At 56.9% G+C, this 25,467-nt stretch overlaps 11 protein-coding genes across 11 annotated transcripts; 6 read left to right on the top strand and 5 right to left on the bottom strand.

Moving 5' to 3' along the window:
- Window positions 1-296: 296 nt before the first annotated feature.
- Window positions 297-1,959, bottom strand: BKCO1_1000390 (siderophore biosynthesis protein; the record flags this gene model as incomplete). The annotated part of the gene is made up of 2 exons (XM_020269782.1): window positions 297-414; window positions 503-1,959. The coding sequence occupies 2 exons, from the start codon at window positions 1,957-1,959 to the stop codon at window positions 297-299; spliced, it is 1,575 nt and encodes a 524-aa protein (XP_020135433.1).
- A 787-nt stretch (window positions 1,960-2,746) lies between these two features.
- Window positions 2,747-3,648, top strand: BKCO1_1000389 (mn superoxide dismutase; the record flags this gene model as incomplete). Its single annotated transcript, XM_020269780.1, has 3 exons — window positions 2,747-2,870; window positions 2,951-3,130; window positions 3,266-3,648. 3 exons carry the CDS (start codon window positions 2,747-2,749, stop codon window positions 3,646-3,648), a joined length of 687 nt encoding a protein of 228 aa, XP_020135100.1.
- A 711-nt stretch (window positions 3,649-4,359) lies between these two features.
- Window positions 4,360-5,729, top strand: BKCO1_1000388 (uncharacterized protein; the record flags this gene model as incomplete). The annotated part of the gene is made up of 3 exons (XM_020269779.1): window positions 4,360-4,663; window positions 4,728-5,446; window positions 5,610-5,729. 3 exons carry the CDS (start codon window positions 4,360-4,362, stop codon window positions 5,727-5,729), a joined length of 1,143 nt encoding a protein of 380 aa, XP_020135101.1.
- Window positions 5,730-6,589: 860 nt separating this feature from the next.
- BKCO1_1000387 (uncharacterized protein) lies at window positions 6,590-7,835 on the top strand (the record flags this gene model as incomplete). Its single annotated transcript, XM_020269778.1, has 3 exons — window positions 6,590-6,914; window positions 7,095-7,621; window positions 7,683-7,835. 3 exons carry the CDS (start codon window positions 6,590-6,592, stop codon window positions 7,833-7,835), a joined length of 1,005 nt encoding a protein of 334 aa, XP_020135094.1.
- A 620-nt stretch (window positions 7,836-8,455) lies between these two features.
- On the bottom strand, window positions 8,456-11,961 carry BKCO1_1000386 (uncharacterized protein; the record flags this gene model as incomplete). Its single annotated transcript, XM_020269777.1, has 12 exons — window positions 8,456-8,876; window positions 8,924-9,041; window positions 9,098-9,304; window positions 9,361-9,370; window positions 9,423-9,481; window positions 9,532-9,607; window positions 9,659-10,043; window positions 10,192-10,403; window positions 10,450-10,690; window positions 10,745-11,274; window positions 11,324-11,649; window positions 11,706-11,961. The coding sequence occupies 12 exons, from the start codon at window positions 11,959-11,961 to the stop codon at window positions 8,456-8,458; spliced, it is 2,841 nt and encodes a 946-aa protein (XP_020135095.1).
- A 443-nt stretch (window positions 11,962-12,404) lies between these two features.
- BKCO1_1000385 (ribonuclease t2) lies at window positions 12,405-13,553 on the bottom strand (the record flags this gene model as incomplete). Its single annotated transcript, XM_020269776.1, has 3 exons — window positions 12,405-12,845; window positions 12,898-13,312; window positions 13,378-13,553. 3 exons carry the CDS (start codon window positions 13,551-13,553, stop codon window positions 12,405-12,407), a joined length of 1,032 nt encoding a protein of 343 aa, XP_020135092.1.
- A 157-nt stretch (window positions 13,554-13,710) lies between these two features.
- BKCO1_1000384 (set domain protein) lies at window positions 13,711-15,530 on the top strand (the record flags this gene model as incomplete). The annotated part of the gene is made up of 3 exons (XM_020269775.1): window positions 13,711-14,479; window positions 14,537-15,205; window positions 15,259-15,530. 3 exons carry the CDS (start codon window positions 13,711-13,713, stop codon window positions 15,528-15,530), a joined length of 1,710 nt encoding a protein of 569 aa, XP_020135093.1.
- A 658-nt stretch (window positions 15,531-16,188) lies between these two features.
- BKCO1_1000383 (ubiquionol cytochrome c reductase hinge protein) lies at window positions 16,189-16,978 on the top strand (the record flags this gene model as incomplete). The annotated part of the gene is made up of 3 exons (XM_020269774.1): window positions 16,189-16,558; window positions 16,709-16,825; window positions 16,914-16,978. The coding sequence occupies 3 exons, from the start codon at window positions 16,189-16,191 to the stop codon at window positions 16,976-16,978; spliced, it is 552 nt and encodes a 183-aa protein (XP_020135098.1).
- A 455-nt stretch (window positions 16,979-17,433) lies between these two features.
- BKCO1_1000382 (cell surface receptor mfs transporter) lies at window positions 17,434-19,160 on the bottom strand (the record flags this gene model as incomplete). Its single annotated transcript, XM_020269773.1, has 4 exons — window positions 17,434-18,315; window positions 18,391-18,739; window positions 18,797-18,909; window positions 18,969-19,160. 4 exons carry the CDS (start codon window positions 19,158-19,160, stop codon window positions 17,434-17,436), a joined length of 1,536 nt encoding a protein of 511 aa, XP_020135099.1.
- Window positions 19,161-21,176: 2,016 nt separating this feature from the next.
- BKCO1_1000381 (fad dependent oxidoreductase) lies at window positions 21,177-22,750 on the top strand (the record flags this gene model as incomplete). Its single annotated transcript, XM_020269772.1, has 2 exons — window positions 21,177-22,476; window positions 22,527-22,750. The coding sequence occupies 2 exons, from the start codon at window positions 21,177-21,179 to the stop codon at window positions 22,748-22,750; spliced, it is 1,524 nt and encodes a 507-aa protein (XP_020135096.1).
- A 178-nt stretch (window positions 22,751-22,928) lies between these two features.
- Window positions 22,929-24,058, bottom strand: BKCO1_1000380 (gnat family; the record flags this gene model as incomplete). The annotated part of the gene is made up of 3 exons (XM_020269771.1): window positions 22,929-23,185; window positions 23,277-23,903; window positions 24,040-24,058. The coding sequence occupies 3 exons, from the start codon at window positions 24,056-24,058 to the stop codon at window positions 22,929-22,931; spliced, it is 903 nt and encodes a 300-aa protein (XP_020135097.1).
- Window positions 24,059-25,467: the final 1,409 nt, after the last annotated feature.

The raw sequence follows: 25,467 nt of genomic DNA, 5'->3' as shown, positions 1-25,467 counted from the left end.
TTCAGTTCAATAATCAATATGGCAAGCAATCCAACTTGATTCGATACAAAGCGGATATATTTCAATAGCTAGTGGGCGAAGGGAAACAAAAACTACCAATTAAGCCCTTCACTTGATTGCCTCGCTTATGTTCACCTTCATGTATCCGAATGCTGCGCGTTTATATGGGTATGAAGCTAGGAAAAGATTGCTGATCCCAAAGGACCAACCTTTTTGGCAAGGAAACAACCGAAGAGACAAGAGGTTTAGAAGAAACAGGGAGATTGCCATCATGCATACGTATTCACATATACTCTCTACAATGCCGGCCCATCCCATGCTTCGCGCCTGATCTTCATGAGGTTCGACTGTTTGTGCGGGAAGCTGACTTCGCGCTCCTTGTAGAAGCCGACTTCCTCGAGATACTTGCGGAGTCTATCCTAGCTGTCAGTATTGTTACATTTGTGATGCCTTCCTCATAGAGGAGGAAAGGATATCTATAAGGTTCGAGGAAAGAACTTACTTCTCATTATCAATGCGCGGCTCCAACATGACCGTCTCGGTGCGCATGTCGGCCAGGAAGCAGTAGTGCACGAGGGCGCTTAGCCAGATGCGCACGCGGTGGGCGCCGCGGAACTCCTGCTCGCCGACGAGGCAATGCAGGCCGCGGTCGTAGTTCTGGGTCCCGCCGCCAATGTGCTTGTTCAAGTTGTCTTCCTTGACCCAGTAGATCTCGAAGTAGCCGAAGGGCTTGCCGTCCCAGCAGCCGATGACAGGGAAGCTGTGGCGGCTCTCTAAGCCGTGCTTTAGGAAGGCTTCCTGGTGCGCGCGGGGGCCCTGCTCGCCCCAGAAGTACGACACGCGCGCATCGTTCATCCAGCGATGCAGCAGGTCCACGTCCGAGTCGTCCAGGGAGAGGGACTCGATGCTGGGCTGGCCGCCATCGGATAGGCTGGTGCGGTGCGAGATGGGCCCCGTGTGGTGCTGGGGCTTGGGAGAGGCAGAGGCGACGCGGAAGGAGAGATACTGGCCGACACTAGGAATGTAGCGCGTGTAGAAAGTCTCGCCTTGTCGCGGAGGCTTCGGCCTCAGCGGGTGCCGGATGCCGTTCGAGAAGACGAACTGAGAAGGACCCGGAGGGTAGTAAGTTGGGAGGTGGCTACTCGAATGGAATGGTCCCGGCGCGGTGGGAGACCAAAGGCCTTGCGGGAGTCCATCCATGTTTGCGGATTCGCGCTTCTTGGGCTCCGAGGTCGGGGAGTTTGGTCTGGAGTTGAGAGGGGACTCGGAGCCATGAGGGGATTGCGAAAGTGCGGGAAGGGTGAACAGGTAGAGACGCGGATCCATCTGCCAGAAGGCGTGGCGGCTCACGAACATGTTCTGCCAACCTTCCCCAGACTTCTCGTCTTGGACGGTTCCCACGCTGGAGTCCTCACTGGCGATCAATCCCATGCGCTCGAGCTTGGGCAGCACGACGCGGCCCTTGAAGATGCCCTCACGGTTGATGTTGATTCGCCAATCACCCCTCGGCTTGCCTAATTGGGCCGTGTTCTTGGAGGTGGCAGTCGTCAGCTGCGGCTCAGGCACGGGCTGGTGGAAGTACCAGTACAGCGTCGCCCACAGCATCATGGCGATCTGGCGCGTGGGCGACGAGGCGGGCTTGAATTCGGTGCTGCTCGGATTCGAGATGGAAGAGATGTACAGGTGATCGTTGCGCAGCGTCGGGCGCGTGTAGCGGCGCACGCGCCGGCGAGTGGGCTCCTGGAACTCGTCCTCGTCCTCACTGGGCTGTTTCTCTGCATCCGCATCTTCATCTTCAGGCTCGTCGACCTGTGAGTTGAGCACGACAGTCCATCCCGGGGGCAGGGGAGAGTTGTTGTGGCTGCTCAGGTCATTGACCTTGAACTGCAGGCCGCCGAAGACGGGCACGGCGGTCAGGTTCTGGCCATTTGGCAGGTGGACAAGGCCCTGGGTGGTCATGGTTTGCTCGCGCGGGGTTGGTGGAAGGGAGAAGAGCTGCGTCGAAGCGAGCGATGCGACTGGGGGCGTAGAGAAAGCGTGCATTCCCTTATAAAGTGACTATAGCATGGCCACACCTACTTTCCCCGTGCTTCCTAAAATTTGTCGCCTGGGGCCGCTAGCGCGTCGGACTAGATGGCGTGAGGCCACCGAGTCTTGGACGCAGCGGCGTGGGCGCGTGGCAGCAGCGAAGGCGGTTTGTTTTCTTCAGGCTGACACATGATTTATCCGCGGTGGGGTTGGCCGGCGCCTGTGGCCGATGACGTTGGCGACGCTCAGGGCCCGCGGGCTGAGGCCTGAGCGCGGTGTTCCCGCCAAACATGGCGATGGATGCTCGGCCAATCTCTACAGATTTTTCGCGGAGCTGTCGTCGCACGTCGTCGGTGGTGGCCTTTGAGAACAGCGTAGCGGTACCGCCGGAGCAGCCGTCTACATGCCGACCTACCTGCCTTGGTATCACGCTACAACGCCCTGCGCGCGGGAAGGAACGCTGTGCGCAAAAAAAGGTGGCCACGGGCTGTCCGACCGTCCGAGTCACGTAAGCTTGTGGCGCTGCTCATTGGCTCCCGCAGCCGGTGCCCTGGTGCCCTTGCCGCCGCACTTCGGCCGCCAAGCTCTGAAGTCATCATAGCTTCAGAGCTTCCGCCCGAGCGTCCGAGGCCCTCGAACTTCTCAAGCTCGCCCACACCCTCATAAACCCCCTCCCTCCGTCATCCATCATCCTCCCCACTGCAATCCACATCCCGCAATGTCTGCCACTCTGCTCCGCAACTCCGTCGCTCGCACTGGCCTTCGTGCTGCCGGCTCCCGCCGCGCTGGCCTCGCTGGGACCAGCTTCGTGCGCACCAAGGCCACCCTCCCCGACCTCGCCTGTACGTCCATCGTCATCTCTGTCGACCTCCTTCGGGCAATTGGTCCGCGCCAGCAGTATACTAACGTGCCGTGAGGGCAGATGACTACGGCGCGCTGGAGCCGGCCGTCTCCGGCAAGATCATGGAGCTCCACCACAAGAACCACCACAACACTTACGTGACCTCGTACAACAACTTCTCCGAGCAGATTGCGGAGGCTAAGGCCAAGGATGATGTTGCTGCTCAGATTGCCCTGCAGCCGCTCATCAACTTCCACGGAGGTTAGTCAGCGCCGTAGCCCAAAGCCTGCGCCGAACGAAGCGGGGGTGTTTGACGCACAGATGTGCCGGACCTCCAACCGCCTCTTCCGCGAATTGCATAACACAAGAGCGTACGCTGACCCGATGTGCCCACAGGTGGTCACATCAACCACACTCTGTTCTGGGAGAATCTGGCACCCAAATCGCAGGGCGGCGGCGAGCCTCCGTCGGGCGCTCTTTCCAAGGCCATCAACGAGAGCTACGGAAGCCTCGACGCTTTCAAGGAAAAGTTCAACACTGCTCTCGCCGGAATCCAGGGCAGCGGTTGGGCCTGGCTGGTCCAGGACGTTCAGACCGGCAACATCGGGATCAAGACGTACCAAAACCAGGACCCTGTCGTAGGCCAGTTCCGTCCGATTCTCGGCATCGATGCGTGGGAGCACGCCTACTACCTTCAGTACCAGAACAGGAAGGCTGAGTACTTCAAGGCCATCTGGGAGGTCGTCAACTGGAAGGCGGCCGAGAAGCGCTTGAAGTAAGCATTTGTTGCCATCAAGGAAGTGAGTGGGAGAGTAATGGGAGGCGGTCGGCTGGGTTGCATGTGGTCAGCCCTAATGTACAGCGTAGCTATGGAAATTAATGATACTCCTCCTAACGTTTGGTGCATGTAAATGTGAACAAGCGACCGTCCATGGCCCAAGAAGGCGAAGGCTCGATGAACCTTGTATGCGCACGTGGCATTAGCAGGTCGGCTGGGTGCAGCGCTTGGTTTGCGAGGGGGCGGAGAGCCGCAGGGGAAAGACAGCAGAGCCGGAGCAGCAGCCGGACCGTCACGTCAGGAACTGGCCAGGAGTCCGGGGAACAGCTGTTCTGTTACCACGAGGTAGGGCACGAGGAGGTCCAGATAAGCTCGCAGTCAGTCCACTTGGGGTGCTCAAGAGGAAGTCCCGGGGCGGGTTTGACTCGAGATCATACGACAAAGAGCTAGCCTGGGATCAGCAAGCGGAGAATTCTCGTAGGGCTCCTCCGCGCCTTCCCCGCGCCCAGCGCCTTGTCTAGCTCAGCCCCATGCCCTGGGTCTGGCCGTCTCTGCTGCATCCCCGTCACTACCCGTGTGCCCGTCCGAGTCCACCCCTCGACACCTCTTTCCGTACACCAATACTTCACACTTCTTGCTCCGGTCGCCGCCACGCTCTTATTAGCCGTCGACCTGCTTGCGGCACCGGCCGGTTTCCTCCAATACCCGCGGTATGACGACCGGTACCAAGGTTGCAGACGAGGCGTCCGTCCACGGCGCTCGACCGGAGCAGCGCTACCAAGAAGATGGTCCTTCCTTTAGGAGAGGGTCCACTGGTGCGCGCACCTCAGGATATCCGCCACCGCCGCCGTTGAATGCCAATTTGCCCCCAACACCCCACCAGATCTGCGACAGGGCCACTCCCCGTGCAGAAGAAACTGGCAAGACGGTGGTCGCAAACGAAGCGCTTGCGCAAAATGTCCAAACCGAGCGCCGACAGAAGAAGGATTGTTTTCCCTTCATGGAACTCCCCTCAGGTGAGCAGCGCGCTCAAGCCGCAACTTCCAGCTTTCGGTGGGACGCTAACCCGTTGGGCATCAGAGCTTCGCCTCGAGATCTATCGCATGGCTCTCTCGCGCCCGAAACCCATACTCTTGCACATGCCCCGCCCGTCCGAAAAGGAGCAGAACCAAGGCGACTACCAATGGGAGACGGAGGAGGACGGGCCAGATCTGTTCGGCCGTCCGACGAGGAATAGCGAGACCGTCGATGTGGACCAAGACGAGCAGGATCTCGTCCTGCCGCGTCGCAACGCGCCCGATCGCCGCATCGAGTCGAGAAAACAACTGCCCACGGGCGATAGCGGCATAAACACGGATCCGCTGGTGCCGGCGCTCCTGCGCGTTTCACAGCTCATCTACCGCGAATCCCGGCCCGTGCTATACTCTGATAACGAGCTGGTGCTGCACCTACCAAGCGCGTTGTGCACGCTGTCGCAACTACATCAGCGCAGCCGTAGTCTGATCAAGCATGTCAGACTCGCCATCCCCACACATCACGATATCTTGGAGGGCTTCGCGGACCTGGTGCGGCTTGGACTGCGGTACTGCTGGGGTCTGAAGACCTTCACGATAAGCCTGCCGGATATGTTCCCCGAGGAGCGCCACGTCCCTTCCAGCACGACGAACGTGTACGCCAACGCTTTCCACATCCTGCGCTGGCTGCCTAAGAACACGCTAGTGCAACTAGAAGGGAACGTGCACGAGGAGATTCGCAAGGTGGTCGAGGAGAACGGACAGCTCTCGAAGAAGCTTAATGAGGTGAGTCCACCCAGAGACGGCACGGCAATGCAATGTCATGCTGACCTGGTGGTTTCGATTACAGAAAGAGTATCTCCGTCGACAACACCAGATGCCCGATCGTCGGTGAAGGCGCGGATATTCACCCTTTTGCGGCCAACGACTACATGATACGGTACAACAGGAACGAATTGGACTCAAAAAGGACAAGGTAATTGGCGTTAAGGCTGGGAACTTCTTCTCTCACCGAACGGAGGATAGGGAACAACTCAAGTCACAGGCCTCGAGGTGGCTGGAGATTTGAGAGTTGGATGAGAGCCAACATTTCTAATAGGTGCACGGCTGTGTTGCCTAATGTATTTGCTGGGTCCCTGCAAATCAGACTCTCGGGGGTCCAGCACAAATGAAAACTAGACTTCATACTTGAAAGGGGCTGCAACTCGATTTCTCGACGGATGGAAGTCCGTGACACGTTTCATCTTGCCAGTTACTAGCGAGTGGCTGAATTATCTGGCATTCACACAAGTGTCAACCTCTGAGGCGCGCATTGAATATGCGTGTTGGAGATGATGCAATAGTAGCGGGTTAGTCGAAATGCTCACAAGCAGATAGGATTATGACTGCTAATCGCTAGGGAGGCACCCGACGACATCCAGGGCGTGTTCGGAGGATCGGCGTTTTGGCAGGACAGGGCAAGACAATAATGATGACGCTATCGATCCGCAAGCAGCGCGCGCGATCCCAGCACAAAGTCGTCCTCCACCACGAGCATGTGAAGGATCACGAAACGGCTGCCTACACGGGCGCTCCCGTGTCATCATTCGCGTCGGCAACCGAACCATTGAATCATCACCGTCCCGGTCTGGGCTCGGGCTTTCAAACCATCCGGCGACGCGAGTTGCGGCGCGGTTATAAAGAGCACCGTGTATAGCTGCCATCAAGCTCGAAATGCTATCCGGACGCATCGCTTTCGATTTCGCGCAAAAACTGCGCTGAAGGAAGGAAGCAAGACAGACATCTTCCTCACCACGACGGCTGGTCAACGTTACACCACCACCACCACCGCCTTTGTTTCCGTTCCCTCCCTCCCGGCATCGACATCCAACCCCGTCCTTTCCGTCGTCTTACGCAATCCGCGCAGCGACACAGGATACTCAGCAAACAATGCCTCTCCTCCCGACCCTCCTCCACGCGACAGCCTTCAAGACGCCGCTCCTGCGGACACTCGTCCCGACGCTCGCGCTCGCGTACGGCATCCAAGCGGCCGTCGCGGCGCCGTCCATCGTCTGGCGCAGCGAGCGCTTCTACGACGCCAGCGGCAGCATCACCTACCTCGCGTGCACGGGCGCGAGCCTGATGCTGCCGGTGCTGCGGGCGAGGGCGGCGGCGGGCACGTTGGGGACGGCCGGGCTGTTGGCCGAGGTGGTGAGGAGCGCGAATTGGAGGCAGCTTGCGCTGAGCGCGGCGGTGGGCGTGTGGGCTTTGAGACGTGAGTTTTTTGTCCTCCTTTTTTTTTTTTCTCTCTTCCCCCTCGCAAGAATAAGATGGTCGGTTTCGAGCATGAACGGTTGTAATGAAGGGGGGAAGGAAACGAGCAGAATGATGGATAGTCGGACCCCGTATACAAGAAACACCCAGCTGACAACACACACACACAACACACAACCAGTCGGCTCCTTCCTCCTCCAACGCATCACCGCCGAAAACGGCCGCGACTCGCGCTTCGACAGCATCCGCACCTCGGCCCCCAAGTTCCTCGGCGCCTTCATGGCGCAAGCCACGTGGGTCTCGCTCTGCGCCCTGCCCGTCATCCTCGTCAACGCCGCGCCCGCCTCCGTCTTCGCCGCGCTCGGCCCGCTCGTCCTCGCCACCGACGCGCTCGGCCTCGCGCTGTACGCCTTCGGCATCGCCTTCGAGGCGGCCGCCGACCGCCAGAAGAGCGGCTGGATGCATGCCAAGCAGCGCAAGGAGCACGACGAGGACTTCTTGACGAGCGGCCTGTGGGGGAAGAGCAGGCATCCGAATTACTTCGGCGAGATCACGCTGTGGACGGGCGTCGCGACGGCGGCCGCCGGCGTGGTGGCGAGCAAGGCTGGGCTCGCCGGCTTGGGCTTGGGGGTCGGCCTGGCGGGCAAGGCGGGCGCGGTGGCCATGTGTGCGGCTAGTCCGGCTTTTGTGGCGTTTCTGTTGCTGAAGGTGAGTTTTGGCTTGTCCCTCTCTCTCTCTCTCTCCCCTTCTGTTGGCTGGGTTTCGGTAGAGAAAGGAGGTTGCTAATGGAGAGGGTGGGGAAAAACAGGTTTCGGGCATTCCGCTCAGTGAGAACAAGTACGACAAGAGGTATGGAGACCGGAAGGATTATCAGGAGTGGAAGAGGAACACGCCTATGCTCTTCCCCAAGTTCTTTGGTTGAGTGGTTGTTGAAGTCGTTCGGTGGAGCGTCAACGCCTTTCAAGTTAGCGAAGACGATGGGACAGACGATTTTTGACTTTGATAAAGACCTTGTGAGTAGTCTTTTACGCTTGTTTAGACTATCCTTCATCTTCCAATTGTATGATCTCAAACGACCACCAGTCAGCCAAACTGTAGGTTTGTATGGCTGTTTGTGCCCCACGTTATGAACGTAATAACTTCTCTACCGATATTCGGATAAGTATGCTCGCTAGAAAAAAAAGTATCTCCGCCACCTTCCGTCTCTGCCCCTGTATGGGCTTTTTTTTCCCCCTCTGTCCTCTCACCGATTTCTTTTTGTGTTGCCAGTATCCGCCACGTAACTCTTCTGAAAATGAAATCATAACTTTTGGGCTCCAAATCATAGCCAAAACCAATCGAAGTCGCCTTTTGAAATCTTGAATGAATTTTTCTGGCTGTGGAAAAGTCGCGAAATGCCGAGATGGAAAGGAAAATTGGTGGTTGTGTAGCGGAAATAGACTATAGAAGCTCGTCGGTATCTCGAAAAGCCAATGCAAAGAAAGTCGTGATTATACCCTCGGGTGAAGTTGAGGCTTCAAGAAATAAACCCCGTTGTCTGTGTTAGGCCTCGAGGCTCTCTTGCAGCAGGCGTTCACACTCAGCGATCTTGGCCTTGAAGACAGGCAGCTTACTGCGAATCAGCTCCCGGAGAGCCTTTGCCTCGGGCGTGTCGTTCTCGTCCGTCTTGAAGAGGCGCAGAAGCATGTCGTGAAAGTGCTGAAAGGTATCTAAGACCTTATCGGCGAAGCTCTCGGCATGGCGCTGGAAAAGCTTTTGTGCGGCAATTTTCGCTTTGTCATGGCACTTGTGAAACGGGTTCGCCGGGCCCCTCTCAAAAATCTTCTTTTGGAGGAGTCTCATGCGCACTTTGTTTGAGCCGGGACCGTTTATGGCAGCACACTCAACGTATATCTTCTCCAGAAGCTGGAGGAAGTAACAGTCCTTCGGCTCCGCTGTCAGGAGGAGGCAATCTCTGATAGAGCTTCGGGAATCAGCTGAAGAGCGCGAAATGTAACACTCTTTACTTACCAAAGACCGTTTTCCACTGCCTGGGCCTCCGACTTGCACGCCTCGTCAAGCATATCTACGTTCAAGCGCATTTCATCAAAGAATGGTTGAAGGATGTTGTGAGATGGGCCAGTAGAGTCTGTCGAAACCTTGTTAGCAGCAGCCAAGATAGAAAACATGAGGTGCTAGTCATACCTTGCAGACGTCCTATCAGTCCTTGAAGCGCTCCCACCACCTTGTCCGATAGGTTGTGGCCAAGCGGCTCACTCACATCCTCCCAAGGACGGAGCTCGGTCTTCATGTCCTTGATGAGCGGCTCGAGTATTGCGCAGTTCCAATCGTGGAATCCAACTTTAGGAGTCTTCCACCTGCCTTTATTGCGACAGAATGCCTTCTGAGTTGCTGAGAGTAACCGTTAACGTCTTACCCGCGGTATTAGAAACTTTCATCAAACTCACAAGGTTTCCACTAAGGAGAGAATATCAGTTGACAGGCACTCGGAAGAGATAGATATACTTACCTTCGCGTATACCTTCAGCTTCTCTGCCGCTGCTGTGATGTAAGTCGCCTTATTCTTCTCTGTGAACACGTCAGTGCAAATTAACATCAAGCACTTCACTTTAACATACTTATCTTCCCAAGGCGGCTCAGAACGCCATCGCTGAGTAGATCCTTGAAAACCTGACTAATCTCATTTGACAGGGGCTGATTCACATTAGTGCAATAGTCCTCGTCTGTGTGGGACCAAGTGCGAACCTTCAGTGCATCCACTAAGATGTTCTGCAACTCTTCTTTTCTTCTCAATTTGCTTTGAGAGCAGGTCATGGTCAAGTGGTGAAGAAGCGAGGGCAGCTTGTACTTGACATGATGCTTAAAGGCCATTATCTTCCGATCGGCTGGTAAGGAGTAAACGTGAGCGCGAAGTCTGGGGATCCCGGTGGCTTCGACGCTCATTATCGGCGGATGATCTTCGTCGCCAACAATGTGTTTCATGTATTCCATACTACTGACACAGAAGACTGGGAGAATTTCCTGCTTCATCATGCCAAGATTTCGGTTTACAAGGGCTTGGCGGACCTTGTTGTTGCGGAGTTCAAGGCAACTTTCCCTGATTTTGGCCAATACAGAAGTCTCCCGGGTCCTAGTGGTTTCGAAAAATCAGTGGCTACTCTTCAAGAGTTGGTCATGTCATGTGAAAGTGGCTTCGCCTCTGGAGCAAGAAAGAGGGCGAGCGGAGGAAGAAGGGCCGGCCGGGGGATTGTGAGGGAGACGAAAACCCAATTACTCACTCCAAGACATCGTTCTGCTTCGCAAGACTTTCGACGAGATCATAGTCTCGTTGGGAAAGAGCCTGCTTCTGTCGGAGCTGGAAGCTCTTCGAATCTATCTTGATTGAGTCGAGTTCCTCTTTCAAGAGCAACAGTCTCTTTATGTCGCCCGCACTCGCGCCTGGCATGTTGATATATTTGTCAACGAGACCAGATTCATCAGAAATTCCTGACTATTCCGAGTCAGTTTGAACTTTCGAATGGTTAGGACTCGCTCACATCCGACTTTGTCACGGCCATGAAGACGTTCTTGCCCCGTTTGCGCTTGTAAGCCTCGACAAGGGATTTGTGAGCATCGGCGTTCGACTGTGCGCGATCGATCTTGGCTACAACCCCCGTGTAGTCTACATCTCTCATGTATACGTTCGTGGCCTGAACGCGGGTCCGGTTGATGTCGGATGTACCAGGTAGATCTGCGAGAACAATATCCTGAGATAGCAGGGGGCAATCGAAGAAGCATCTACGAAACAATGTGAGCGGGGTGAGGCGTTTTTTGGCTGGTTAATAGACTTACTTGACGAGTTGCACAAACGGCCATGGCGAAGGTTGCTGACGGTCGACATGCGCCAGGAATTGGGCGAGCTGGTCTCGAAGGTCGTCAGGTGTGTGGGCTTTGATGATAAGCTCACTCGATGTTACGCCGAGACTTTTGAGTAGCGAATCCGTCCATCTTTTCAATCGACCTAGAAGGTTAGGATCTTCACGGGAGGTTGCGGTAATTAGGAACTGCTTGGTCGCCTCTGGACTTGCGCACTCTTCGTGATCCGCAAAGAGCGAAAACAAGGCATCAGTTGCGGTGGTGGACACTTCCCCCTCCTGGATCGCCTGGTCGACGTCTTTTTCGGTGGAGTCTTCGTCGTCTTCCCCATCCTCACTTGTTCCAGCCTTGTAACTGTCCCAGAAGTTTCTGACCCAGTCTTTCAGAGCAGTCTCTCGAGCCTGAGGCAGCAGGAAGGTGACTTCAGCCTCGCAAGGCATCTCCTGGGAAGGGCGAGGTTTTCGAAACTCCTGTACGACCGCCGTGCATGCCTCGCCGTAGCCACCCTATGGTACAGTCAGCACGCAAAATGTGAAAAGGTAGCAAGAGACATACACTTGGGGCTAACCCGTTGTAGCCCAACAACGAGTTGATCAGGCTTGATTTTCCAGTGCCTGAAACACCTTTGAAGCCAACCTTAATTTCACCGCACTGATAGATCTTGCTAAGGCCGCATGCCTTCTCCTTCAAGAACTCGAAGTCCTCGTCAGTGTATGCATTATCTCGGATATCTCTCACAATCTCTTCAGGAATCGAATGGGCGATCAGTTCCGCGGAATGAAAGCTCGCGTGGTTCGTAGCCATCTTGGGAGGAGGTTCCGTAACGGGGTCATGTCTCTTGAAGGGCTGCTGCCCGACTTCGCTGGAAAAGGAGACGTGGTCTACGCGGTGATCAGCAAGCTTGTTCCGTATGTCAGAATGTTGCGACATCACTTACCTCTCTTGCTGCCTTTCTTTGAAGGTGTCTCACACAGCGAAGGTAGCCCAGATGTGAAACGCGACTCCTCTGACGGATCTTCCAGGACCAGCGGCGTCGACCAAGTGTTCGATATGAGAAGGGGTCGGTCCTCTCCGTCATTGCTGACATCCCATTCCGCCTTGATTGGTGGTGTAGGAGCGATGGCATGCTGCTCATCCGATGCCATTGTGGTCAGTGAAGGTTGGGATGGCTTGGGGCTCCCGTTGTCATCCATGATGTAACTCGTGGTGAGACCTAGGTGGTAAAGAGGGTCAACAGAATCGCCGGATGAGTGAACCGGGACGAGACTCACCTGTCACCAGTTGATTGTTGGAGGAAAAGAAGAGAGAAGAGCGGACAAGGAATGAAGGGCTTATAAGCAGTGACATCGGACCCTGAGTCCGATACGATCATGGGGCATGGACTTGCTATGAGGAAGGAACCGTAGACGGAATCGAGAAGCTACGTGAAGAGTACAGTCCGATCACATGATGAGGGCGGTAACGGAATACCAAATCAAGAAGCCACATGGAGAGCGAAGGGCGGAGCTCGATCAGACCATGAGGCATGAATCTTTCAAGAGGGAGGAAACATAAGATGAGGTCAGGAAGTGACATTGTCGCTTTGCTACAGAAAGGGATAACGAAATTGGTCACCACGCTCTGCCTAACGCCTCGATTATGAGGCCGGCTTAGGTGGGTAAACAATGCCCGTCTTGGGGCAGTTGCTTCCGTACGTGGTGTTCGTGGGGACGTAGCTTCCACCATTGACCCTACCAGCCAAGTGATGATAATACCACACTTCACTTAGAGAACCATTTGTGCAGCCGATATGCGGCAGGTATCCTCCCGTGGCCTCAGTGAAGCATGCCTCAATGTCCGCCAAGGCGTATGTGCCGTTGCTCGTTGGCACAATGCCGCATGAAGCAAGATAGTCCTGGGTAGGAAGTTGCTTGTGGAGGTGGACGACTTCGTGGAGGAATTGGACCAGCTCGAGCTCGGGGGTATAATGGGTGTAGCAGGATGGCCGGAGGGTGGTCATGCAGGTGCCGTGCTTGCTCCACTCATGCTCCCAGAGCTCTTCGTCCGTGCCGTTTGAGGTGGTGATGACCGGGTCATTCTACGAGTCATTAGCATAGCAGCCCGTCTCGGCGAGACAAGAATTGGCCCACCCTCCAGTGCTCCTTCATGTAGCCCAGCAGATCGTCCTGGCCGTATTCCTCAAGCGTCGAAGCGATATCCACGTAATTCCTAGACGCATCGCAGGACGAAGGGTAGCTGCCGTTGCAGTAGTCGTTCCAGAGACCGTGGATGGTCCAGGTGTTTTCCGGTCCGCCAGCGGTCTTGGAGTAGAGCTGGGTCAGCAGCAAGAGCCCGCCAGGCGACTCAACACAGCAGGCATCGGTGGTCAGGCTCTCGGGCGAGCAGGACAGCACCTGCAGATCATGGCTCGAGCAATTGCCGTTCGGAGCTGAGTGCAGGCTTGCGGCGGCAAGAGACAGGTAGGCAGCTGCGCCCAGGATCAGACGGGGGACGAGCATGTTGGCGGAGGAGGAGCGCGGTGGAGGGCGGAGGGCGCCATTGTACCTGGCTGGCTTAAAAGCATTATCAGTCGGCAAGCACCGCGCCCAATGCCGGCGGCGATCAGGTACCTCGAGTCGTTCGGAGGTGAGCGATGGAGAGTGAGGACCTTCTTGTTTGGGAAGCGGCGGCGACGATAGCGGCGAGCCACTGGAAGCGAGGCCGCGAGGCCGTGCGTTATGTCATAGCCGAAGTTTTGCACTCGGCGCTTCCTTCCTCCACCGCGATCCGCCCCGCCACGAGTCATCATGGCCGACGTCGATTGGAGCAGAATCTTTCCAATCCACAGACTTCCGGCATCACGAAGCACCAAGTAAAGACACGGCCGAAACGGAGAAACAAGCAACCCTTCTGGCACCCTTGTCCCTCCAGGCCCATTGGGGAAGTGTTGTATAGCCGAGACCATGGCCGAGCCACAGCAAAAGACCGTCGATCTTCTTGTTGACTGGTTCGTCCGCCATGGCGGCTATGTGCACCCCAGCGTGCGCTTCGGCCAGGACTCTTATGGAGGTGTGGCCGCATTCGCAAACGAGGACATCTCCAATCCTCCCAGCGGCGGGCTCCACCTCTTGACATGTCCGCTGGAACTGCAGCTCTCTCACCATCAAGCCCCCAAGGCTATCCAAGACCAACTGCCAGAGCACATTCTCCGCAACATATCTCTAGTCACAGAAACACTTCTTGGTGAGAAGTCACTTTGGGCGCCCTACATCGAATGTTTGCCCAAGAGTAACCAGCTGCATACCCCCATCTTCTTTTCCGAGGATATGACCCAAGAAGCCGTCAATGAGAAGCGGAACGATACTGCCTGGCTTCTCGGTACCAACCTTGACAAGGCATGGCGGCCTCGGGCGGAGCAATGGAAAGAAGACTGGGAGAGTGCCGTCCGCGCTCTGGAGAAGCAGGGCATTGCAGCTGAGAGCTACACCTGGGAGCTCTATAAATGGGCCGCCACTATCTTCACGTCGAGATCCTTCATCTCCGACCCCGGCATGAGCAAAGACAATGCATCCCATGCCGTCCTCCTGCCAGTCATTGACCTGCTCAACCATCGCTTCCCTGCAAAAGTGTCCTGGTTCTTCGACCACGGCGCCTTTCAGTTCAAGACAGAAGAGGTGGTCGCTAAAGGTCAAGAGATCTTCAACAACTATGGCGGTAAAGACAACGAAGAGCGTAAGTTAGCTGGTCTGCCTTGAGTTGTCGAAGTCTGACTCGAGCTTGCTCCTCCAGTCTTGAACGGTTACGGTTTCTGCATTCCCGAAAATTATTGCGACGTATCAGCAATCCGATTCGGACAGTTGCCTCCTCCACTCACCGCAGAACTCGTAAGACTTCTTGGAGAATGGGATCCCGCTCAAACACACTACATCAGAGGCCACGACCACCTGCTCGGCCCATACAAGGTATCACTGCCAGAGCACCCAGATGTTACGTCCTCAGGTGTGCCGCAGACGATTTGGACTGTCATGGAAGTCCTCAAAAAATTCCAAGATGAGCAGCAGGGGCAGCGTGCGCAGTGGCGTAGCACGCTTTCGGCACGGTGTGACCTGCTCGAGATCCTGGCTACCAAGTATGACAACATCGACCAGTACTGTGACTTCCTCCCGGAAGCTCCCAAGAACATGAAGCAACAATACGCGAAGATTTACCGGGATAGTCAGATGATGATTCTCAAGGAGAACCATGCCGATGTTGAGAAGCTGGTGGAGAAAGCCAACTTCACAAGCCTCGAGGACGCCGTCCAGGCTTTGAAGGAGGACAAGGAAGAAATAGGTGGGAAGAGGTGGATCGAAGCGATGGAGATCACCTTTAAGACGGATGATCTTGCATCTCTTCGGGAACAGGGTGTAGAGCGAGAGGCTTGGATCCTTTGGCTGTGTGCTGCATGGCTTTCTCTCTGTGAGTGGTCCTCTATATTTGGCGTCTCTCTTACTGACCTAGTCCTTCGAAAGCTACCTTAGAAGATAGCGAGTCATCTCGTATCTCAACATGGGTCAAAGATCTTCTGGAGTCTCATCCATACGACGAGTCCGACCCTGACTCACACCTGCCGGTTGTCATTCGGCAACTGCGTGGGCATGCCGACGGCATCTGGCAGGATCCAAAGTTCAGCGCTGGGCTGTACCACTGGGCGGGTGAGGTGGTGGATGCAGAGGCGAGGATGTTGGCATACCTGGACGACAACGAAAACCAAGGGAAGCTTCTCATCTGCATGAAGGACTGAGGCTACCCAACAATCGACCTTGGACAGTCCCCCTCACAGAAAATGAGACACGCGTGGAATTGAATCAGCCGGATCTGGACTCTCTGAGTTTATCCTCCGCAGACCAGGACCAATAGTGATGTATAATGTCACGTGAAGCGGCATGACGGCCTGTCTGGGGTCTTTTACTCAATTCATATGCCACATTAATGCAGGAAAAAGACATGATAGATACTAGAAGATTTCTAGGCTCGTGTAAAATGCAGGCGGATTGAATGGCGATAATTCACCAAGGCTTTGAGTTTGTAGTAGCAGCGGACAGACGGAGAAGGATCGGGGTGAGCTGGGATCGTCAAAGTGGAAATTCGAGATGTCGGTACATTTGCGAGTAGCCAAATGCTGTGCACAGAATGCTCCGAAGTGAGTCAGGTATGAGCGATGGCGTCAGACGATGCAGGGCGAGCAGAAGTTGTATGTCTACTCGGTAGGCGGGCAGCGAATGAAGTGCGGGCGAATCAGATTACAAAGTGGCCCTAGCGGCTTTTCGCTGGGAGCTTCCGAGTTGACCTCGTCGATTCTTCCACCTCGCTCCGACCGACCCTTCAGCCCGACGTCAACGCCGACCCGAACCCAGTCGCCCCCCTTCGACCACCCGCATCCATTCCAATTCGCATTCAAGATGGGCATCACCGATTTCCTCTCGGACCTGTACTCGTCCGTCGTCACCCAGGACGTCGTTGCCGAGGCGCCCAAGGCCGACACTGGCGACGAACACCAGAGCGGTAAGAACCAAGGAACCTACGGATCTGGAACCGCACAGCAGCGAGGAGCGAGCGTGCGCGGCGGCGCCTCTGCCGTCGCCACACCAGCCACCGCCGGAGCGTCCAAGGAGAGTCCGCAAGAGGCCGAAGTCAATAAAGCTGATGAGAAGAAAGGCGAGGACACCAAGACCGAGGAGGAACCCGAAGAGGAGCCCGAGGCGGAAGAGGAAGAGGAAGAGGAGGAGGAGGAGGAGGAGCCCGAGGATATCAAGGAGAAGCTCGAGGAGGGTGAGTGATTGCCCGGCTCCCACATGCCGTGCATTGCCGTCGCGAACAAGCGTGCAATTGCGCCACCTCCGCTATGCCATTGAGGCACAATTGGCAGTGCATCACGCAGCTTTGCGTCTACGGGCATGCTGCTAACGATTCCCGCTGCAGAGTGCGCCGAGACGCCCGAGTGCTCGCCGGCCAAGCACCACTACGACCACTGCGTCGAGCGCGTCACCAAGCAGATCGAAGACAACGGCAAGGCCGATGAGGACTGCGTCGAGGAGTGTAAGCACAACACTAGCGTCCCGCGCGAATGCACGGACAAGGGCTCTCCACTTGCTGGAGACGCCTCCACTGATGGATCGACTCGCAGTCTTCCACCTGGCCCACTGCGCCACCGCATGCGCCGCCCCCAAGCTGTTCGCCCAGCTCAAGTAAACCGGCCCGCGCGAGAAAGACCCCCGACCTCCGCCGCATACGGTTTGCATGTAGGATGGCTGCGATGCTGTAGATCGGTCCGACAAATACACACGAGATATGCCCAGAGACGATCACAGAGCCATTCAGCATCTGTACATCTTTTCTTCCGCCGCACCCCGAAATGTACTATGATCCTAAACCCGTATTTTTCCTCCCCACAGCAATCAAAAAAGAGCTGTATTTGCATTTCAAGTGGTACAAACATGCATGTGAATGCAAATGTGTTAGTCATCACCGGCTTTTGGCGCAGAGCGTAGCAGAGTCAACACGATTTGTTCTGTTCAGTCCACGAAGCAAAATACATTATTGCTACGTCACGATGCTCAAACATTTTTCCATCTCGGAGATCACACACCCTCATCTGCAACGAACAAGTCAACCAAACCCCCTCCAATCACACCGCCGCATTTCCATCACGACCCCCCACCCTGGCGCCCTTCCCCGTTCTCCTCCTCCTCCCCAACAACCACCGCGCCCCTCTCCTCGGCATCCTCCGCCTCCATCCTCCCCTTCCTGTGCCCCGCCCCCAATCCCAACCTCCTCACGCCCAACAGCAACGGCGCGGGCAGCACCGCCACCGCCACGACCGCCTGAAACACCAGCGCGCGCCACATGCTCCCCGGCGGCTTCCACCCCCCCGCATCCCCGCACCGCGCGGTGCCTGTGCCGCCATCGCCATCGCCGCCGTCGCAGCCGGGCTCCTTGAGCGCGTCCATGACGACGACGAAGACGCCGCCGAGCAGCTGGCCCGCGGTCCAGCACAGGACGGAGCCGGCCTCTGGGCTGGCGGCGGGCCAGGTGGCCTCGACGAGGCACTCGAGCGCCACGGGGACGAGGGCGAAGCTGGCGGCGCCGAGCAGGGCGGCGACGGCGTAGGGCGCGGCGACGGCGCGGGCGGGCGGCGCGAAGACGAAGGCGAGGTAGCACGCGGCCACGACGGGGCAGAGGAGCTTGATGGTGGCGAGGTAGGGTTTCGGGTGGCGGCGGTCGAGGACGGGCGAGAGCAGCGCGGCGGCGGCGAGGCCGACGAAGATGAGGAGCGCGCCGCAGATGCCGGCGTCGGTTTCGGTGAAGGCGTAGGGGTGGAGGATCTGGTTGAGGAGGGAGGAGAAGGCGTTGAAGAAGCCGACGTAGACGGCGAAGGGGAGGAGGAGGAGGTAGAAGGTCGGGTTGGTGGAGAGGTGGGCGAGCGAGGGGAGGATGGCGGCCGGTTTGGGGGCGGCGGTGCTGGCGGCGGAGGGGGGCGTCGGGGGGGAGGCGGGGACGAAGAAGGAGGGGAGGGAGGCGATGGTGGACTAGAGAAGGGTCAGTTTTCCAAGGTTCTTTTTTTTTTTTTTGGGAAAGGTTGAGGGTCAGGGGATTGGACGTACGATGATGGCCGTGTACAGGACCATGTTGGGCACCTCGCTCGGCTTGGTCGCCCAGAAGGGGTCGATGAGCTGGCCCAGGGCGCCGCCGAACGGGTTGGCCAGCGAGGCCAGTGCCGTGGCGGAGATGCGGCCGCGCTCGGTGAACCAGAGGTCGCTGTAGCGGGTGGGCGCGGCGAGCACGAAGGGCTGGGCCAGCCCGATCAGGATCTGGCCGAACACGACGACGCCGAAGTTGCCGTGTGGACCGGCCCGCGTGCCGGCGTAGCGCACCCAGTTCCCGATGAGGGTGAGGATGCTGGCGATGACGAGGGCGGGTTTGGGTCCGCGGTGGAGGGTCATCAGGACGACGCTGGATGTGTGTGTGAGCAGGATGGGTGGTTCAACATGTAGAGGCGGGATAGCTCACGGACTGATGACGACAAAGGAAAAGAGAAAGGCGGTGCTCAGCCAGTTGACTGCAGATTCGGAGACATCGAAGTACTCGGCAGAGTCGGAGGAGACGGCAGCAAAAGTCAACCACTGCGGGCAGCATGTCAACACGACTCGTTTCTTGAATGGCCAGAGGCAGCCGAACTCACGTCCCAGCTGATGATGATGTTCAGCAGCACCAGTTGCAGCAGGCCGAACCAGCGCCGCTTGTACACGCGGTGGTGAGGGTGGGCATTTGCGTCGTGGTCGCGAGCAAGGGGCGCGTCTCCGTCCACTCTCGAGCAGCCCGGGTCGGCCATCTTCTCAGGACCGGCGTGTTGTTGCGGCGAAACGGCATCCATGTCAGCGAGACCCGCTCTTCGTCATTGCTCCCGGCAGTGGAGTCGCGAGCGGCGGCGGAGACGGCAGCAGCGACGACGATTGAAAGGCGAGCTGGCGCTGGCAGTCTCGGCGCCGCCAGGGTCCATGCTTGTGTGTACTTGTCAGGTGGTTGCGTTCCTCATCCCTTCGCCTGCGTCCTCGGTCGTGTCACCAATGAGCGCCACGGGGCGGCTAGCCCGGGGGCGAAGATGGGCGTCGGGCCAGACAGCCTGCCTGTCTCAGCATGGCCGCCGGACCGAGTGCAGCGTACGCGCCGGGCGTTTTGCCTTTCTGCGAGCAGCCAGGATACTGCATGGTGGGCGCTGATTCGCCAGGACTCGCGGGCTCGACGGGGGCGCGCATGGGGGCGTACTGCTAGCCAGCGCTTGTCCCGACCTCTGCATAGCCGTCGGCTCCTCGCTCGATTCTGTAGGAAGAGGAAGAAAAAGGTTCAATGGGCAGCCATGTGGCGCGCAGCCGCATCACCAGGACGCGACAACTTCCCACGCTGGGCTGATGAGCAGAGCGCGCGTGTATCTTGTGACGTCGAGCTACCCAATCTCGAAGTCCGGCACTACCCGCAGCGCTCTGCGCACCCGGCGCCCCGCTGCGAAAAACAACTGAAATTTCGAACCACCCTCGACCCTCGACCTTCGACCTTCAACCCTCAACTTTGTTCAATTCACTCCGCCGCTTCCATACTCGCTCTCCCCACACTCCAGTCGCTGACCGCAGTTGTCCTCGTCTCGAGCAGCAACCAACAACGCGGTCCGCTCTGCGAATTGGTTCCAAGAAGCTGTATACGATGACACGACTTTGTCTCCCACACCCGGCAGCTCGCCCTTGAGGTTGTGTGCCCAGTCGCCATACCCAAGAGCCACGCACGCCTCGTCACCCGCGCACACGTCCAGGTAGCCGGCGAACGACTCGGAATACCCCGTTGCAAGCTGTCGCTGGTGTTCGGATAGTTGGCGTCCCACACAGGACGGTGCTCTATGACTGCGTGTGTGTCAGTGACGTTGGACACCTGCTTCCCCACTTCAATGTCAAGAGGGCAAACAAGAGTGTACACTGCTTGCACAGCACAGCAACGTCGCGAATGAAGCCAAGTTCTGCACTTCGTCTCAAGTTGCCGGCTTACCTTGGATGCATTATGGGTAACCCTTCTCGAGCGCAGACTCAGAGGACGGTCTCACGAATTTGCAGGAATCCTGACTGACAAGGTGACAACGGCTTGGAATGTGTCAATACGGTAGGGCGTCAAGCCTTTTCTTTTCAACGGTCTCAAATATACCCGTGGGTTGCCACTATGCCTTATTGGCTTTCCACATTTTGAAGAAGACCAAGAGGGATGCTTGCATCGACCCTTTATAATCCTGCTGCGTTATTTTTGCTCCACCGACGTTGCAGGTTCGCTTGGGGACGACATGTACCATACAATAGCACTACGCGACTTTTCAATACCAATATTTTTCACCGCACACATCCGTATCTCTCCCTTCTCGCACACATTCAGGGCAGAATGGTTTGTTCTAAGAGCACAGGTCAGTAAGATATGTGGTTGCTCAAGCATACTCAAACCACTGAGCTATCATTGCATCAACATGTTCATGTCTGATCAGGATCAGGACCTATATGCGGAGCTCGGGAAGATAACCCACCTTTCAACTCCGCAACCACCCTGCATTAGCGCTGACCAGCCCACCGCCCATCTCCGCATCACGCCATTTTCTTCGGAGACCGGCGCGTGGGCGGGGAGCAACAGTCAATGGTTCGTTGGGCGGTTTTGGCTAAATCCCATCCTACAATCCGATATCGAATTGCGGGCACAAATGCTTGATCCAACTCCGTACATGCTGATCTCCGCGATTCTCACACCGTGCTCTGCTTATAAGACAGGTGCCAAACAGCCGCCAAGTCCATGGCACGCTCCCAATTGCTAACATTGCATTATCTCAACTCACCGACGAGGCCGTCCCCGCCATCAACAAGAAACCATGACGACAGCAACAACGGCCACAGCGGCTCCCGAAAGCCGTGCTCCCGCAGCAAACCACCAAAACGACACCCTCCCCGTCCCCAACTCCACCCTGTCCTACTGGCGCGAGAAGCCCCACCGCCTCGACACCCACCGCACCACCCCAGACCTGCCCGCCTCCTGCGACGTCGCCATCATCGGCTCCGGCATGGCCGGCGTCTCCGTCGCCTACCACCTCGCCAGTACAAGCAGCACCCCGCACCCGCCCTCGACCCTCCTCCTCGAAGCCCGCCAGCTCTGCTCCGGCGCCACCGGCCGCAACGGCGGCCACGTCAAGGCCAAGACGGCGACGCTGCTGTCCCTCCTCTCCCACGACGACGACGACGACGACGACGACGAGAACAACAACAGCAGCAGCAACAACAACAACGACAGCAACGACAGCAACGACAACGACGACAACGGCCTCGCCACCGCCAACGCCCTCTCCGCCTTCGTCCAAGCCCAGATCGCCGCCCTCGCCGCCGTCACCACCGCCGCCGAGCCCGGGCTCGCCGCCGAATGCGACTTCCAGCTGCGGCGCAGCTGGGACGTCTTCGTGCGCGACGACGAGGCCACGGCGCGGGTCGCGCGCGCGTGGCGGCGCTGCGTGGCGCGCGGCGACGAGTGGACCGCCGGCCGGGAGATGATCGACGGCGGCGACGTCGAAGCCGTGACGGGCGTGCGCGGCGCGCGGCTCGCGGTGAGCAGCCCCGCGTGCTCGCTGTGGCCGTATCGGTTCGTGGGGGGGCTGTTGGAGCGGGCGATGGCGAGGAATGGCCGGTTGAACGTGCAGACGGGGACGGGGGTGGTGAGGGTGGAGAGGGACGGGGAGGGCGCGGGGGAGGGCGCGTGGCTGGTGTGCACGGATAGAGGCGTGGTGAGGGCCCGGAAGGTGGTTTTTGCGACGAATGCGTACACGGCGGGGTTGGTGCCGGCGTATCGCGGGGTCATCACGCCGTATAAGGGCATGTGTGCGCATTTGGCGGCGGCGGATGGGACGCGGCAGCCGAGGCTGAGCCATACGTATAATATTGAGTATGGTGGGCGGGAGGGGCTGGAGACTGTCGACTATTTGAATCCCAGACCGGATGGGGGGATCGTGGTCGGGGGTGCGAAGTGGTTGTATCAAGAGCAAAAGAGCTTGTGGTTGAATACCGTGGACGATTCGACCTTGATTGAGCCGGTCATGAAGGCGAAGTACTTCGACGGGTATATGCAGAGGAATTTCACGGGGTGGGATGACAGTGGATCGGAGACGGAGAGGGTTTGGAGCGGGAGTGAGTATCTTTCCATTCGCGACTTGTTTCTCACTGACGAGGTGGCGCAGTCATGGGAAGCACTCCTGATGGAGTTCCGCACGTCGGAAAAGTTCCCGGCGAGCAAAACCAATGGATCCTTGCAGGCTTCAATGGCGGCGGCAACGCGTTGATATTCCTTACAGCCAAGGCTGTCGCGAAGATGGTATTGGAGGATGTGCCATTTGAAGAGACAGGGGTGGCTGTTCCTGCGTTTTTCAAGACAACTGCAGAGAGACTGGCAAAACATTCATGATTCATTATAAGTTAGAGAGGAGCTCCAATTGGGGCATGGTCGACATCGAGGTGTATTTCTAGAATCAAGGATCATGGCAATCAGCACCTGCGATATATTAAATTCAGCATCAGCCCATACGCCACGCCAAAGCAAACCTAAGTTGAAAACAAGAAGGGGCTCACCAGTAAAAAGAAGATCAGGTTACCGCCTTATTACTTGGTCTCCAGAGCATGCAGGTGAATATGAACTGCTCTCCGTCCGGAATCAACCTCGACAGGTCGTATTCAGCAAGGACCTCAAACCCCAACTTGGTATACAGAAACCTCCCCATCGGAGTGGCTTCCACGTACACTGGAACACCGTCCTTTTCAGCCTGTTCCATTCCCCATCTCACCAAAGCGGCACCCAGGCCCCTGCCTTGGTAGTCGGGATGGCAGCACAACCCGGAGAGGTCTTGCACCAACCAGCATCAGCTCGACATGTCACTTCCAAAAAAAAAATACAAAAAAGCAGGCAAGCACACGGAGAAAAGAGAACCACTCACCCCAAAAATTCCTATCATTCCCCCAAATCTTCCGCTTCGCCTCCTTCATCACCCTGGACGACTCGTCAAAAACCTCCGGCACCGCACACTTCGGCCGCGGCTCAACCTCCTCCTCCTCCTCCTTCCCCGCCGACAGCGACGACGCCTTGACAGGCGGCATCCACGACGCCCACGCCACAACCCTACCGCCGCCGTCGACATCCGCGTCGGTATCCACGATCTTATACACGACGCCGCTGCCGCCGGCGAAGCGCTTGCGTATGCGGCGGCGGCGGAACTCGAGCTCCTCGTCCGGGCGCAGCGGGTCGACGAGATGCTCGGGGAAAGTGGCGGTGCGGAGGGGGTCGCGGTGGAAGGCGGGCGTGGCGACGGCGGCGCAGGCGTCGAGGTCGGCGTCGGTGCGTGCGCAGGGGAGGAGCGTGTAGGGGGGTGTGAGGGGCATTTTTTTTTCTTTCTTTCTTTCTTTTCTTTCTTGGTTTCTTGGTTTCTTTGGCGTCTTCTTCTTCTTCTTCTTCTTCTTCTTCTTCTTCTTCTTCTTCTTCTTCTTCTTCTTCTTCTTCTTCTTATTCTTTGACTTCGCAGGTTTGTGCGGATTGAGTGGATTGCTGTTGTTGGTGTTTGGGCGTTCTGCCTTTCGGTTTGTTTTGATTAAGCGAATGGTATACTAGGGAAGGTGAGAGGGAAGGTATGAGGGAGGGAGGGAGGGAGGGAGGGGGAGGAGGATGAAGAGGAGGATGGGGAGGAGGATGGGATTATGGGCTACCTTGACACCAGCCAGTCATGGCGAAGGAACGAGGTCTTATTTATCTTGCCGTCTCAAGGTTGCATCGCATTATGACTGTACTCTGCGCGGGTATGCATAGGTAAGCAATTTTCTGCACCTCTCTCCCTCTAGGCAGGTAATGCCGGCTGACGGGTGGCGCCATGCGGATAAACATGCCAGTTTTCTTTGCGAATGACGGGGAACGCATTCCTGACCGACGGCCCATGGCCCCTTTTGAGAGAGGTGCTTAGGGTGGAATTACCGAAGATGGCTGCGTTGGCGTTTTGATTTGACTCATCGTCTCGAACTCCGATTTCCGATGTGGGGATGAGGCAGAGCCGAAAGGTGAGGAATTCGAGCCTACAATTGCTTTGTCTTTGGCACTGACAAGTGAGAAGTGCTTGTGTTTCGACCACGTATTCAAGAGGCAGAAGATTGTGAAATGATTCATCTATTCATAACCACGCTCATATCCATCTGCGCTTGAGCAGATCTGGTTAAAAGATAGAGGTAAAAGAGGAAAAAGGCCCAGGAAGAGCAAAGGAGAAAGCAAGCTATCCCTATCCTACTCTCATCCAGCCTATCGAAACACACATCCTTCGTACCAAACTTTTTGCCTGCCATCCCACTGTGGACGAAACCACTATCGTCATCGTAATCGTTTCCTGGGTGGATCCCTCTTTCCTCTCATGCAGGCCGACGAGAAAAATACGGAGCTTGATCCAGCTGATTCACCCACCCAGGAGCCTCGTCCCCATATTAACCCAGAACCCATCCGCATTCCGTCGTCATGAAACAAAAAAAGAAAAGCCCCCAAGGAAGAAAAGAAGCACATCTACGGCCACCCGTGAGAGAAACGAACCCGCCATGCCCCAAGGGAACAGTCCCTGACGAGCACCTGAGGCTGCCCCGCTGCAAGGGTTCGGTAAGCTGTTGCCCTTTCCACGATACCGAGCCAGTGTCCTTCGGCCAGAGAAGAGAGAATTCGCGTCTCCCCGCTGTTCAAATAAAGGGACATCTGGGCAGTAAATCCAAGTGAAAAAGGCAGCAACCACCAAACCGTCTCATAATACATGTTCGTGAACGTGTCGAAACTGGTGGCGCAAAGAAGAAAACGGGGAATCAACGGGGCTGAGAATGGCTCCTATCGATGTTCGGAAGAAACCATAAAGGGGGTATTCGGGGGCGTCCAGAATAAAAAAAAACAGAAAGCGAAGGTAGACTCAATTGCCGGCGAAGCCGTTCCACTGAACCGCCATATGAACGATGGCCTCGGAGTGGCCAGACCGATGAGCCGCGAAGAAAACAGACCCTAACTTTTGAGCACCACCAAGCGTGAACCCTGGAGCAGCGACAACGCCTGATACGCCATTTGCGGACCTAAGATCGAGAAGTTGAAGGGCTAGAGAAAGCGCCGAAGACATCCGC

The sequence above is a fragment of the Diplodia corticola genome, assembly GCF_001883845.1.
Source record: "Diplodia corticola strain CBS 112549 chromosome Unknown scaffold1, whole genome shotgun sequence".
Classification (NCBI taxonomy): domain Eukaryota; kingdom Fungi; phylum Ascomycota; class Dothideomycetes; order Botryosphaeriales; family Botryosphaeriaceae; genus Diplodia; species Diplodia corticola.
This window is presented reverse-complemented; position numbering and strand designations above follow the sequence as displayed.